Source organism: Carassius auratus, chromosome 27, assembly GCF_003368295.1.
Source record: "Carassius auratus strain Wakin chromosome 27, ASM336829v1, whole genome shotgun sequence".
Lineage (NCBI taxonomy): Eukaryota > Metazoa > Chordata > Actinopteri > Cypriniformes > Cyprinidae > Carassius > Carassius auratus.
In genome coordinates this window covers 8,718,118-8,732,430 of record NC_039269.1, presented here as the reverse complement: position 1 = coordinate 8,732,430, position 14,313 = coordinate 8,718,118, and the positions used below count along the sequence as shown (strand labels likewise).

At 35.2% G+C, this 14,313-nt stretch overlaps 1 protein-coding gene across 3 annotated transcripts in view; it reads right to left on the bottom strand.

The window, feature by feature from the left end:
- LOC113045355 (calcium/calmodulin-dependent 3',5'-cyclic nucleotide phosphodiesterase 1C-like) overlaps positions 1-14,313 on the bottom strand; it is a 63,863-nt gene continuing 49,550 nt past the window's right edge. For 2 of the 3 annotated variants that reach the window (XM_026205693.1, XM_026205694.1), the window contains exons 7-18: positions 13,774-13,890; positions 13,554-13,694; positions 11,167-11,267; positions 9,934-10,062; positions 9,397-9,498; positions 8,382-8,502; positions 5,092-5,173; positions 4,292-4,406; positions 3,468-3,634; positions 2,554-2,763; positions 2,093-2,149; positions 1-1,362 (exon numbers count right to left, since the gene is read on the bottom strand). In XM_026205693.1, the coding sequence (XP_026061478.1) occupies positions 1,346-1,362; positions 2,093-2,149; positions 2,554-2,763; positions 3,468-3,634; positions 4,292-4,406; positions 5,092-5,173; positions 8,382-8,502; positions 9,397-9,498; positions 9,934-10,062; positions 11,167-11,267; positions 13,554-13,694; positions 13,774-13,890 (1,359 nt within the window). In that variant the 3' untranslated portion in view covers positions 1-1,345. The remainder of the gene's footprint in view (positions 1,363-2,092; positions 2,150-2,553; positions 2,764-3,467; positions 3,635-4,291; positions 4,407-5,091; positions 5,174-8,381; positions 8,503-9,396; positions 9,499-9,933; positions 10,063-11,166; positions 11,268-13,553; positions 13,695-13,773; positions 13,891-14,313) is intronic. The other variant, XM_026205695.1, reaches the window with a different exon arrangement.

The following is a 14,313-nucleotide window of genomic DNA, read 5'->3' as shown; positions in this document are numbered from 1 at the left end:
ACTAAAAAAATTCACAATATTACTGTTTTTACTGCATTGTTCATCACACAAATGCAGCAAGAAACTTATATTATATAAAAAAAAATGTACTGACCCAGAACCTTTGAACAGTGTGTGTGTTTTTTTATGGCCTTCAATTTATGCTCATTTATCTAATGCAATCATTGTATTCCACATTCTTTATAGTCCTAAAAACTGGGTTCCTTTCGTCATGCAAAAATGTCATTTCCTATCTGATCATGTTTGATTTCAGGGTGATACATGACCTGGACATGTTCTCTTCAGGTTTCTTGAGATGACCTGCTCAAAGGACAGAGAAAAGCTTGTCACAAACCTCCAGGAAACCAGTACAAATGACATACGGCGTAATATCCAGGTATTGCGGAGCGAGCACAGTGATATGGCTATGACTTACACACTACTATATGGGCAGTTATAAGACTAACATCTTCTACGGTGACTGCTAGTTTGTGTGTTTCTGTAGAAGACATTCCTTTTTCAGAAAGACTACATGAAGAAAGGCATCCGAAGGTAAGCGAGAGAAGAAAAAATCTTAGGTTGAATCAGGCATTTTCTACTCCACAGCCGCACACAAGAAAAAGGAAATACTGCCAACTTTGTACGGCTTCGTAAGTTATAAAAGCTCTGATCTAAATGCAGACAGTAATTTACAATAGTAATACATATACATATTCAAGGTTTGATATACGTAACCTCTATTAGCAGATGAGGTGAACAAACATGTGTCGGAGGCAGATATTACATCAGAGCATGTTTGCTGAAATGCATCAGTCTATGTCAGGAAGAGCGCATTTAAAACAGCTGAACACAACATCGCTGTTGTCAAAAGCCGAATATTGTTCACAGGTGCAACTGCTGCTAAGATTAGTTATTTACAGTTTATATGTGCATGTACATTTAGATATAAATCACAGTTTCAGATTTACACACACACACACATCAAGCAGTCCGTCTGCAAGGCTGCTCAAATGCGGAGAAACTAGAAAGTATTTGAAATGGAGGTTTTAATAAGAATCCTTGCGTTAAGCTGCTGCATGCTTTTCTAAGTGGATGCAACCATTGGACTTTAAAGGTTTGGGAAGGAAATCTGGTTCTGTAAATAAAACAGACCAGACAAAAGCAGCTGTCGTCTGTCGTCTGTTTTGTCCTTCCTCATTCAGATAGATCAATCTTAAGAAAGTCTGGAGATTGGGATAGAGGCCGAACAAAAAGTGATGTAAGCATTAACCGTTTCCTCTAGAGGGCGCCATGGACCTTCAGAACTGAGCTCTGTCCTGATGGCAAGTTCACTGCTCTGTGTCTCCAGACACCACTGGAAGTCACTCTAGGCATTTGCACTTTCTGTTAAAAGCAAATTGAAGACATTTAGATCAGCAGAAGACAGCATCAGACATGGGGAAAAAGCAAAAAAGTTATACTGAAAAATCCCTGAATGTCACTGTATTATCAAGTAACTGCATGTCTTGGATGCTCCTGCACAAACATTTTTTAAATCTCAATGTCTTTTGTTAAATGTCGGTTGTCAAAATTGGTGTTTTGGTGATTTTTAGTGGATGTATACATCTTGTTCCCCACAAATTCACACAAGTGTCCAAACAGTCCTATATGACCTAAACATTCACAAATTTGGGGTCGGTACAGTTTTATAAATATAATAGAAGACTCTTATGCTCACCAGCGCTGCATTTATTTGATGAAAAATACTATAAAAATAGTCATTATTGTGCAATATTATTACAATTTAAAAGAACTGTTTTATATATATGTTTAATATAAAATTTAAAAAAAGCAGCATTTACCTGAAATATAAATCTTTACTGTCACTTTAATGCATTTTTTTTTTTTTTTTTTTTTTTTTTTTTTTGCTGACCCCAAACTTATTTTTGTAAAATGTTTGTCTATCTTTCTTTAAAAATTCCACTTGTTTTTATATATATTTTATTTTTATTTGATGCATTAACATTCAGACATGAATTGTCTAATACAGTATGTTGTTAGTGTCACTGCAAGTAGCTACAGCATGTAATAAAGCAACAGAAGTCTCTCTTACAGAATAAAGGTGTGTGTTTACCATCGAGTCTTCTCTTGTCTTCATCTGCTGGTGATTCTGCCTCTTCAGACACTTCTCCTGTTTACAGACATCAGATTATTAGAGATGAACAGACATCACCACACACACTGTAGCACTACAGTAAAACATTTTCAAAATGGAATAATACAATACTACTTTGACTACTTAAAAAAAAAAAACAGCTTCCCGAGTTCGAGTCCCAGCTTGCTGACCTTTCCTGATCCCGCCCCCCTCTCTCTTCCCCTTCCCCTATATATATTGACAAGTACTGTGCACAAGTATGCATATTCTCAGGATACACTGAGTAACAATATGCATACCAAATTAAAACAATGGACTAATTGACCTTCTATTTCTAAAGTGACTTTTTTTTAAACAAATATATCTTTTTACTCTAATTATCCACCAGAGGGCAGTCAATACTAAAAGTTACACCTGAGTTATACCATTGAACACAATACCATTCTGTAATTTCTGATGTGCCTCTTCGTTATTTGATTCATCATTGGGACTTTCTTCTGGGGGTCCATTTACCCCCCCTGGCTCCGGGTCGTCCTCTCCCCCCTTGTCTTTCTTTGGTCCCGACATCTCTGGGTCTTTTTTGCACTCCTGGTTTTCTGCTGCTGCCTCCTGCTGTTCCTCCTGCTCTCGTTTGGCCTTCTCCTCCGTCTCTGATAGCAGACACAGCAGGAAGTGCATTATTCCTTATTTGCTTACTCAGAATGCATCAAATGTACAAAACTTTAGATGTACTGTTTTGGATGTACTTTGGATGTCCTGATGTCCTGTACAGTGCTATTTTAGCAGTTTAAGTCATCAAACTACGAAATAATTCCCATACTTCAATTTGTGCTTCTCATCTCACCACTTTCACTCCCCGATTCACAAGGTGCATCCTAGGATTTTTAAACATTATTCAAGGAGTTTACATGCATCATGGACAATCCAACTCCATCCATTCAAACATTTTGTTTTTTTAATTTATTAAAATGTTAGTCATGTATAGAAATGCATGCATAGGCAAAATTAATATATTTGTCAATCTCAAGCAGAAGCTTTTACACTAAAAGATTTTTCAGATCAATAAGAAACAAATTCACATTTACAGTTTTAATTTATACTAATTTATTACACTACTATTGAAAAGTTTGTTTCAGTAAGATTTTTTGTAAGCCTCTTCTGCTCACCAAGGCTGCATTTATTTAATCAAAAATGATTTTTATATATATAAGTAAGATTGTATTAAAATTTAAAATAACTATTTTCAACTTCAAATATATTTACACATTTTCAGCATCATTAATCCAGTCTTTGGTGTCACGTGATCCTTCAGAAATCATTCTGATTTGCAGCTCAATGATCATTCTGTTCACACCTTTAGCTGCCTGTGTCTTCCATCGGTCTCTGTTCAGAGAAACCTCCTCGTTCCAGATGCTCTTGAAGTTCTTCAGGTCCACAGCGAGCAGCGAGCAGCTATGAGATCCACTGCCATCAGAACCAGAGCTGTTCACACTGCTCCGCTTCGCATCTCCCGCAATAATACTGTTTGAGATGATGGGGACACAAATCGCATTACAAATGCATCGGCAGCAATCACATCACATCCACTAGGCTTCTGTAACATCTTCACATCTGCATACATTTTATTTAATACTATCCATACGGTTCTGTTGTTTTCCTGCCCTGTTGATTATCAATATGCTGCTGCTTTGTCCTTTCTATGAACCTTTGATCTGTTTTAGTTCACTTCATATTCTAAATGGAAGGGATATAATTCAGCACTTTGTATGCAGAAGATGTTATTTGCTACGAAAAGAGAGAAGGTGCTCTAATGCTCAGTCAGCAGCAGCAATTAAACTCCTATTTAGAAAATCCAAAGAAACTTGCGAGCTAAAGGAGTGTTACTCTGAATTCTGTCCGAACTGATGGATCACTTTTTACCGAATTACAAGGCTAAGAAACAGCAGTTCATTGATTCACATTCACTCTTTGTCTCTAAACGATGGAAATGAGGTATCTGAGCTTGGATTTGCAGTCATGACCGCATTAGCATTATTGAATTGGGATTCCATACAAAGACAAGCTTTGCCACGAGGCATTATTAGAGTGGCCTGAGCTCTAATTTGTCTGTGTTCATGTCCATTCATTATCTCTATTCCTGTACCGGAGAAGCAAACAACATAAGACGGACTTCCAGACCTGCGCAAACCTGCCAGGCCTGAACTTGTGGCCTCTTCGATGAGCGGTGTGACGATCTTCTCGGTCATGTCCGTCAGAACCGTAAAAGTAGGAACAACGATGAAGTCAATGAAACCTGAGGGAAATTATGAAAAAAAGACTTATTTTCTGCACTGAGCTTGATTTGAAGCTATTTGAATAAATTATCCCCAAATGTATGATCTTCAAGAAAGCTATGTGTTTCAACTATTGCAAACTTAAAAGCTGAAATCTCTCTTTTTTTCTGTTTCGAATAGTTTATCCAAAAATTAGCTCAGGATTAATTCAGCCATGTTTCTTCTACAGAACCATATTTGGAGAAAATTTGCTTGCTGACCAATGGATCCTCTGCAGTGAATGGGTGCCGTCAGAATGCCATCACAGTAATCCACTCCACTCCAGTTCACCAATTAACACACATAACCCTTAACCTGCAGCTTTTCACTTCAAAAGATGTTAATTGTTGGACTTGACTGGAGTGGTGTGGATTACTGTGATGTTTTTATCAGCTGTTTGGACTCTCATTCTGACGGCACCCATTCACTGCAGAGGATCCATTGTTGAACAAGTGATATACTGTAAAGCTAAATTCCTCCTAATCTGTTCCCATGAAGAAACAAACTCATCTACATCTTGGATGACCTTAATTTTCAGCAAAATTTCATTTTGAGGTGACCTATTCCTTTAATATGAGTTTTAAAATTTAGCACAATTCACAACTACGCAATTGCAATATTGCAATTTAATTTTCTCCACACGCAGAGTGTGTTTGTGTCACGCACCGATCTGGGACTGAGCCACCATGGTGGATTTACGGTCGCACAAAGGTGAGAAAGGTAGACCAAGCTCTGCCTCCTTATCGCCCTGCAAACACAAACACATCATGCAGCTGCATTGTTATAACAATACATTACACCGAATCATCAGCAGACAATTTTTTTAATATATTGCACATTTATTAATATAGGTTTACTGCCACAGCTAAATGTTTATGAAATGACATAACTAATGGACAGTTGCTACACTGGATCTGGTTTAAAAAGATTTGTTTTGCATATGAAATATTCACAAACATTTCTTGAAGGCAGACTAAAATAAACCATCATGCTTTTATGATGGGCCTGTCATGATTGATCTGCCTCCTGGAGTGTTCAGCTGCTGAAACAATACTAGACACACATAGGAATAGCTCCAGTCCTCTAATCAATCAATCAATCAAAGCATATTTCTGTAGCCCACTCTATGGAGAATAGAGCTATGAACGTGCTTTATAACAGTCACTTTAGTAACAGATAAACAGACACATGACGGGTACTGTAAGAACAGGAGGTAATACAGAGAAAGCAATTCCCTTCCTTTGTTCACTAAACAAAGCTACAGAAACAGGAGGAGCCCATTGGTGCATTGGGCCTGTGTTGACAATCGATAACATTCAACCAAAAAAAAATCAATACATACATACCTACATTTTATTTATTTATATTTAAATATATGGATTCTCTGGAGTGAATGAGAGTTCAAACCACTGATAAAAACATCACAGTTATCCACAAGTAAGCTGCCTGTTTGTAATACACTAATCCATTGTTAAGGCACTTTCTACTTTAAACTATCACTTTTTGTTTCAGTTCATAATCCATAATAATACTTCCTCCAGAAAAAAGTTCATCATCATGTCAAAACATCATATTTTATTTAGAACAGTTTTTTGCTTGTAAAAGGTACTTGATCTGTATGTACAAATTTCTTTCCTAATCAGACAAGATTACTTTTTTCACCGCAGGAAGCAATATTATGGATAGAGGGCTCATATTTCAGCTGGAAGCAACAGTTTGAAGTTAAAAACCCCTTAATGATGGATGAATTTGTTTCTTACAAACATGCAGCTTTTCACTTCACAAGACATTTATTGATGGACTGGAGTGGTGTGGATTAATTGTGGATTATTTAGATTTTTTTAACAGCTGTTTGGACTCTCATTCTGACGGCACCCATTCAGTGCAGAGGATCCATTGGTGAACAAGTTATGGAAAGCTACATTTATTCAAATCTGTTCCCATAAAAAAATAAAAAAACTTATCTACATCTTTTCTGAAAATACATTTTAAAATATAGCTGCAAGCAGCGATTACCAGGATTCAAGCACTTAAGGTATTTTAAGCACATAAAGAAAATTATATATTATTTAGCAAGCCTGTAACCTCCTAAATCAATTTTTAAAAATGCATTTTAGTCAAATCCAGATGATTTATCACAGAAATATGATGTTTTTATATTGTTTATGATTGTTATAGCACCAGCAGTGGTCCAATCTCCCTGAAACTGTGCATGCTTGTTTAGAATCACCTGCTTGTTTTGTGCAGTTTTGAGTCTTTGTTGAGCCTTTGTAGGTTTTAGGGTATATTTGGATAGGACCCTTTCCTAAAGGACCCCATTATAGCTTCCCAAAGGGTTAATTTTAATTATTAACGTAGAGAGTCCAGAGAATTGCACTGTGTTAGTTTTTCCAATTTTCAAAGTTTTTCAAATATCGCGTGTATGTGCAAAAAAAACACGCAATGTACAATCATTTACGAACTCCAAAAATGTGATACCTCCCCCCCAGCGGCCGATTTCTTTCAAATTCCTCACAGACCTTTAGGGCCGTGAGTTGAACAGGCCCACAAAGTTTCGTTCCGATCGACCTCTGTTAACCTTGTCTAATAGGTGCTCAAACTTCATCAGCCAATGGTGGCCATGTTATTTTTTTAGATATGTAAATGTCCACATAGACACTTGTGGCACTTTGGACCAAGACCGTGCGCAGTGATTTTCATGTTGATAGGACATGGTTTCCTAGTTTTTAGACATTTTTATGTTTCTTCCCTCTCTTAGTGCCATCAAGTGGCCAATCTCCACAACTTCTTCCTGTGACCTCAGCTTGAGTTTGGCGAAGATATCTCATTCCGTTCAGGAGTTACAGGCATTTTACTAAAAGTGGCCCTGTCCCCTACGAATGTTTTGTCATCCATTTGTGACGATGAGAGAATCTTTCTCCAGAGAATCTTTCTGAAATGGTTTGGTTCCGATCGAGTGTAAAATCTAGGACTAGTTTGCAAAAGTAGGTTTAGCAAAAAATGCAAAATACTCGAAAAATTTGCGTTTGTCCAGCAGGAGCAAAGCATTCCAAAGACATAAGACACTTGAGCCTGCGACTTACGGTTGAGGAATTATGAGTGATTTCATACTTTCGAATGCTGTAGCGCCCCTGTCAGGCCAATTGGAATGAGCCTCGGTCACACTGTAGGTAGTCTTAGCCTCAGACGTCACGCCCATGGAACGCAGGCTAAACGTCTGATGCATATGACACACAAACCACGACATATGGCACACGTCGTGTTTACAACGCTTGAGTATGTGTGAGAATGGTGTGAGTATTACCATTCCTCCATGTTTCAAGTCTCTATGCATTATGGCTTGCTCTGCACGATCAGTTTTACGTGGAAATCGCTCATCCGTGACCATTCTAACAAAGCCACACTCTTGAACCCCTTAATTAAGTATATTTTGCTTACTCCTTTGGGAAATAGTTTTTTCTAGTTATAAGCATAAATCGTACATAATTTGGTGAGGTTTCATACAAATACACAACAAAATGTGAACAATCAAGATATGCGAAATGAGTAATAATACAGAATACATGCATATGTGACATTGCAGTGATATTTAAAAGTAGAGCAAAGTGCTATTCACACTGATAAGTCACATAATCGTGCCAAAGCGTAATTCTGGGACCTGCATTCGATAGGGCTGTGAAAGCCAGTTATTTTCAGAGGTTTATGATCAGGTGTAAACAAGCTTGAATGACACGCTTCTTCACATGCTCTCGTTTCTGCAGCCTGTGATAATCCTGGCGCAGGCTTACGTGTGATTGGATAAAAGGGCAATCAGAAGAGAACAGGAAGAGAGAGGATTAAAATACATAGGAGGAGATGAGATTTATCTTATTGTGCCTTGCTCTTCTCACACATACATACAGTACAACCAATAAAACACTCGTCGAACACATCTAAGGTACAAAAATGCGTCGAACCTGTCGGAAAAACTCCTCCAGCAGTGATGTAGTCCAGCGATGGTGGAGATCCCAGTTCTTGGCTGGATGACTGATGTCAGCAGTGTGTAACAGCAGAGACAGAGCCTTGGGTTTGTCAATTCTGAGGAAAACACACACCAATCTTACTGATAAATACCTGTTTGCTCTAACACATGACAATGAAACTAAAACAGAGAGATAATATAATATAATTTAATATAATTCAGCACTATATAATCTGATTTTATTTACTTAAGTTATTTAATTATGGGGATAGCAGTGTTTATTACTACAATTTAAGACAGCGCAAAAACCAGCATCATTTATTTGAATAAGATTTATCTCACAATAGAGATTCAAATTAAACAGACAAATGTACAAAATAAACAAAATAAAATGCAGTTTATTAGTAGATAAGGATAAACATTTCCAATGAACCAAAGAAAAATATATATACATAAATTCGAACAAATATGTTCTTTGATTTATTGAAAATATAATTATATTTTAATTGGGACATTATATTTTGTTTCCTTCAGTATTTGTTTCTAGATTTCAAGCAAAAAAAAATAAATAAATAAATGATGATTAAGAGGAAATTAAATTTGAAGCTTCAAGACATTTATATATATATATACAAAAAAATTAAGACCAATATAGGTGATTAATATGTTTTTCTGACACATGACAATAAAATGAGCTTTTGTGTCATTTCTCTGCATTAAAAACCACAGTAATCTTTTCATGAGATAATTGTGCTCAGATTTTGCAATGAAGTCTGCAATCAAAAGACAAGATCTCAATATGAACTCCTCAATAAAATAATTTCTAAGCTGGGTTCATTTTATTTCATTGTATGTATCATTTGTCTATTTTTATTTCTCCACAGGAACAGTAAAAGAAACATCTTGAGAAACATCTCTCTCCAGCTATGAAAGAGCAAACTCTTGCTCTGGGGAGACACAGATGAGGCAGGAGCAGCAGACAACAGTGAAGCATGTCTGATGTTTCTCACCCCTCGGGCAGCTGGAGGAAATTCTTCATGGCTTTGACCTGCTGGAAGTGGCAGGACATGTCAGTGGCCAAAACCATCTCCACCACGAGCGCCCTCAGCTCTCTAAAAACACAAGCAGAAAATAACCGTCTTTCACTTCAAGTGTGAGGATAATAGTATCTTTCTGAATGAGAAACGAATCGTTTCAGTCTGTATTGCTGTAAAACTTTATCAGACTTTTCTTTCTCTATAGTGTTTAGTTGAGAATAGCAGATAGAACGGTAAAACACTTCTTTCATTATTTTCTGCAGGGTGTTTCTTCAACTCTGAGAACTTATCTTTTACATATTATACACTAAATTAAACATCCAAATAAAGTTTTTCAAACTTTTTGAATCTATCTATCTATCTATATAAAAGTACCCAGTTACTACAATTCACAGTATTGTAATTGGAGAACATGTATTGTCAGTTGGCATTTATTTCTGTTCTCTGGAAACAAAAGAAGTGAGACCATGCTGGAAATGGTCAGGTGCTGGAAGTGAAGTCCTGCTGTACCTCCAGTCATCTTTGGAGAGGTTGTACAGGATGTTCATCTCGTCGTCGTCCTGCAGCAGTCGGTACGCCGCGCTGACGTGATGGCTCTCCAGCACAGAGCGGTCGTTGTATAGAATAGCTGTGTCCGACCTGCAGGAATCAGTGTAAACTCACACAATCTGCTCTAACAGTTGAGATGACACAGTGTCCTGCAGTGTGACTCTTTTAGCTTGATTCAGATTATTGTATATTTATGCATTGTGCTGTTTTAAACTCATATTAACCTGGAGAACATGTGAATTGCAAAGGGCTTTGTAAGTGTTGCTAGGTGTTTGCTTACTGGACAAAAGGAGTGTAAGTCTATGATATTATTTAGTTTCTCTTATACTGTGTAATCAAATACTGTTGATTACAATGGTGAAGAAGCAAAATGCTAATTAGATTGTTTTTATGTCTGAATATACAGTACTATTAATCAAAAGTTTGGGGTCAGAAATATTTATATATATATATATATTTATATATATATATATATATATATATATATATATATATATATATATATATACATACATACATACATATATATATATATATATATATATATATATATATATATATATATATATTGATTTGCTCATTTCTAAAGAAAAAAAAATTATGCAGCAAGGACATATAAAATTTAGCAAATAAAATAAAAATACAAAAAAAAAAATGGCAGAAACGACATTTATATGATATAAAAGATTTCAGTTTCAAATGCTGCTCTTGTACTTTCTGTTTATCAAATAATTAGAAATATGTATCATGCTTTCCCCAAAAATATTGACAAAGCATACACTGATAATAATCAGAAATGTTTCTTGGCAGCAAATCAGCATATTAGAATGATTTCTGAAGAATCATGTGACACTGAAGACTGGAGAAATGAAGCTGAAAATTCAGTTTTGACCACAGGAATAAAATACAGTTTAAATCATATTCAAGCAGTTGTAAATTGTAATAATATTTCACGGTATTCCAGTTTTTTTACTGCACGTTTGAACAAATAAATGCAGCCTTGGGAAGTACTGTACTGTATAAGAGACTTCCTTAAAAAATCCTTACTGAGTCTAAACTGAATAGTAGTGTAGACAAACTGACCCACAGACCAATGTTTTATTCCCATTCTTCTCATTTGTCCCAGGTCATGTCTGATAGTCGTTGGCTTCAGCCGGTTGAGGTGTTGTGTGTTTGTCAGTGCAGGACTGTTACCTGGTCTGGATGTGGAAGTTGTTTGTGGTCCCGGTGTGTTCGTAGTCATGGATGGCAGCAGCGAAAAGCATTGCAAAAATCTCCAACTCTGTCAGCCAGTGCTGGAGAGGGAAAACAATGTCCCGTGAGAAACCCTTAACATCTGAATGAAGTTAAATCGAGATCAGTTGAAGCCTTGATGAAATCTTCAATTTCTAAACTGTTAATCCCATGTGTATTTCTTCCAAAGTTTCCAAAAATATCTCAATAATGTTTGTGCTCAGATCTGCCAAGATACTAGAATAAATATAGACTAGATATAAATAGAATAGATACAAGATACAGGGTAGATATCAATATGAACTCAAATATTTCAATATAAAACCAAATTTTTATATCACCACATTCTTGATGAAAAAGGAAAAGATATCAAAAATATCTCAAAATGTGTTCAGATTCGCCAAGACACCAAAGTTAACAATAAGAACATTTCTACCACATTCAGCTCTAAACTCTTACTTTAGGACAACTATTGACTCATGTCGAATTCAATTTAAAAATGAATGAGAAGTATATTATGTATTTATTTTGGATCAATAACATGAACGAATTAATCAAATAAATAAAAATATTATGTGGTTACAAATTAAAATGCATCTCTATACCCTTACTTTGTCTTGGTATATTTGTATCTCAGAACAAATAAAAGAAGAAAAAAGAAAAAAAGAAAGGCTTTTTAGAGGAAAAGCCTGAGACAAAGTTGATTTTTAAATTAAACATGAGTGAGAACTCAATGAAATCTTTATTTGAGAGCAATAAAAAGCAGTAGCAGTGAAATAATGAACAAATGTTGACAGACGTGCTCTGAAGGACGCTTGCTGCATTCCCGCAGGACTGCATCTGAATATTTAATCACCTATCAGAAATTAGACACCATCTCACCTCATCTGTCTTGAGTCTAGTGTGCAGAACAAACACTGAAGTGCATTGTGATGAAAGAAGTGGCTCTCTGAGAAAACATTAATTGTGTGATGGCTGGTCAGACGGAAGATAAAGCGATTTGGGTCAATGCCATGTTAAGACCCTTACATGAGTAAAGAGTGAAAGTTTCTCTTAAAGAAACTGCTGCTTTATGATTGTCCTGATGATTGTTCTTTAAAAAAGCTTAAGGTGTGTGTGTGTGTGTGTGTGTGTGTTTGTCAGCAGAATGAATGATTACGCCGCTGGGTTTCTGTGCAGTTACTCTTGAGTTGGAGCCCACAGGTATCGACATATTGTCACAGTAACATTATCAAGATGATTAACACCGTATCTGCATGGAACAACGTAACATTAGATCATTATAATCAACCAGCCAGTCTATGCAGCATGAGCTCGGTGTGAAGCGTCGATAATGAAAGATAGTGACTGAGTGTTGTTGTATTTTATATTTCCTGTTATAACACAATTCTTCCATTGTGAAGTTAAACTAGAAATATTAAAACAGTTTTGGCAATGAAAAAAAATATTAGAATTATTTTAAAATGATAAAAAATTTGAATGTTGCTTTAGAAACTAACTGAAATAAGTTCTAAAATTACTTAAATAATAGGTTGAAGTAAAAACTAAATAGTTTAACAACAGCTGAAATGAATGATACTGTAAACTCTACAGAAATGCACAAAAACAAACCAACAAAAATAACAAAAGTGCAAAAATTTATTACAACTTAAACTAAAATTAAAATGAAAACTGTATGAATAAGAACTAATTTAAAATAATAAAAAGACAGCATATAAATAATATTAAAACAAGAAAACTGTAAAAAAAAAAAAAACATATATTATAAATAATAGGTATATTTTGAATTTATTACTATTACTATAATAAATGAATGCATATATTTAATTTGATATATAAATATAAAAAATTATAATGTGATAATATGTACAAAGTATTTTTGGCAAATGTGTAGCATGAATACATTTACATATTTTAAAAATACATTTCTTTAGATTTGAGCAACATGCTAACATCTAATACAAATATTGCTAAATTAATCTCATTACTCCCTAATAATAAAAGACTGATCATACAAAAATTAAATAAATGTAAAATAAAATATTAATTTTTTTTTTCTTCTTCTTTTTTCATTTACATTATTTGGTATTTAGGAAATTACCCTTTCTTAGATTGTATTATTATATTTTACATATTTGCCTTATTTGATGTATGCATGTACTGTATGTGTGTGTATACAGTATATGTGCAGTGCATAGTGGGAATGTCTTCCTCATGAAGAAACAATTGTAATGTGCACAAAAGATCTTAGAAGGGAGTATAATTATTATGATATTAGACCTCTTGACCTATTTCCCTGCAGCCGTGGGCCTCTGATGTGATCTCTCTGTGTCTGTGTTTCATCTTACCACCATCCCCGTCTTGAGGAGCAGGTAGTGCACGGTCTGAGTGACGTCGGCTGCGTGGATCAGGTTGTGGTAGGGGTTTTTATGTTTGTTGTATCCCACCTCCAGAGCCTCCACAAATGAGACCAGCGCTGAGACGGGGATCTTTCAGAAAGACAGAGTTAACAACTCTAAAAAAGAGCATCACGGCCCTCAACTCTCACTTCCACCAGAGCAGTCTCACCTTGAAGCGGCTGATGAGGTCGTATCGGGTGAGGAGCTCATAAAAGATGAATTTGAGAGCGTGGTCACCGCTCGACTCGTTCAGAGCAAATACATCAAAAGACCACTTATCCACATTCTGAGAAGAAGAAAAACCCAGAAACAAGCACACGGATGTGGAGTGAACTATTCCTTTAAGAGTAAATCATATTTTGGACACTTTTATGTCCCTATAACTTTTCTTTGTTGTTATATTAAAACTGCCTATAGGAAGCACCGTATTATGACTTCATTTATATTTTAAAGTGCCTTTTATGTTTGTGAAATGAATATAAAATGAATATAAATGTATATACATAACAAAAATAAATCAAATACATAATATACAATTACAAAATAAATAAATATAAAATGAATACAATTAAATAATTGTATTAATATTTGTAGCAATATTTTCTATTAATTTTTATAATTTAATCACTATTAAAATAATCAATAATTAGTCATTTGATTACAAAATAATCAACAATTAATAATAATGGATTAATAAATAAAAATATTG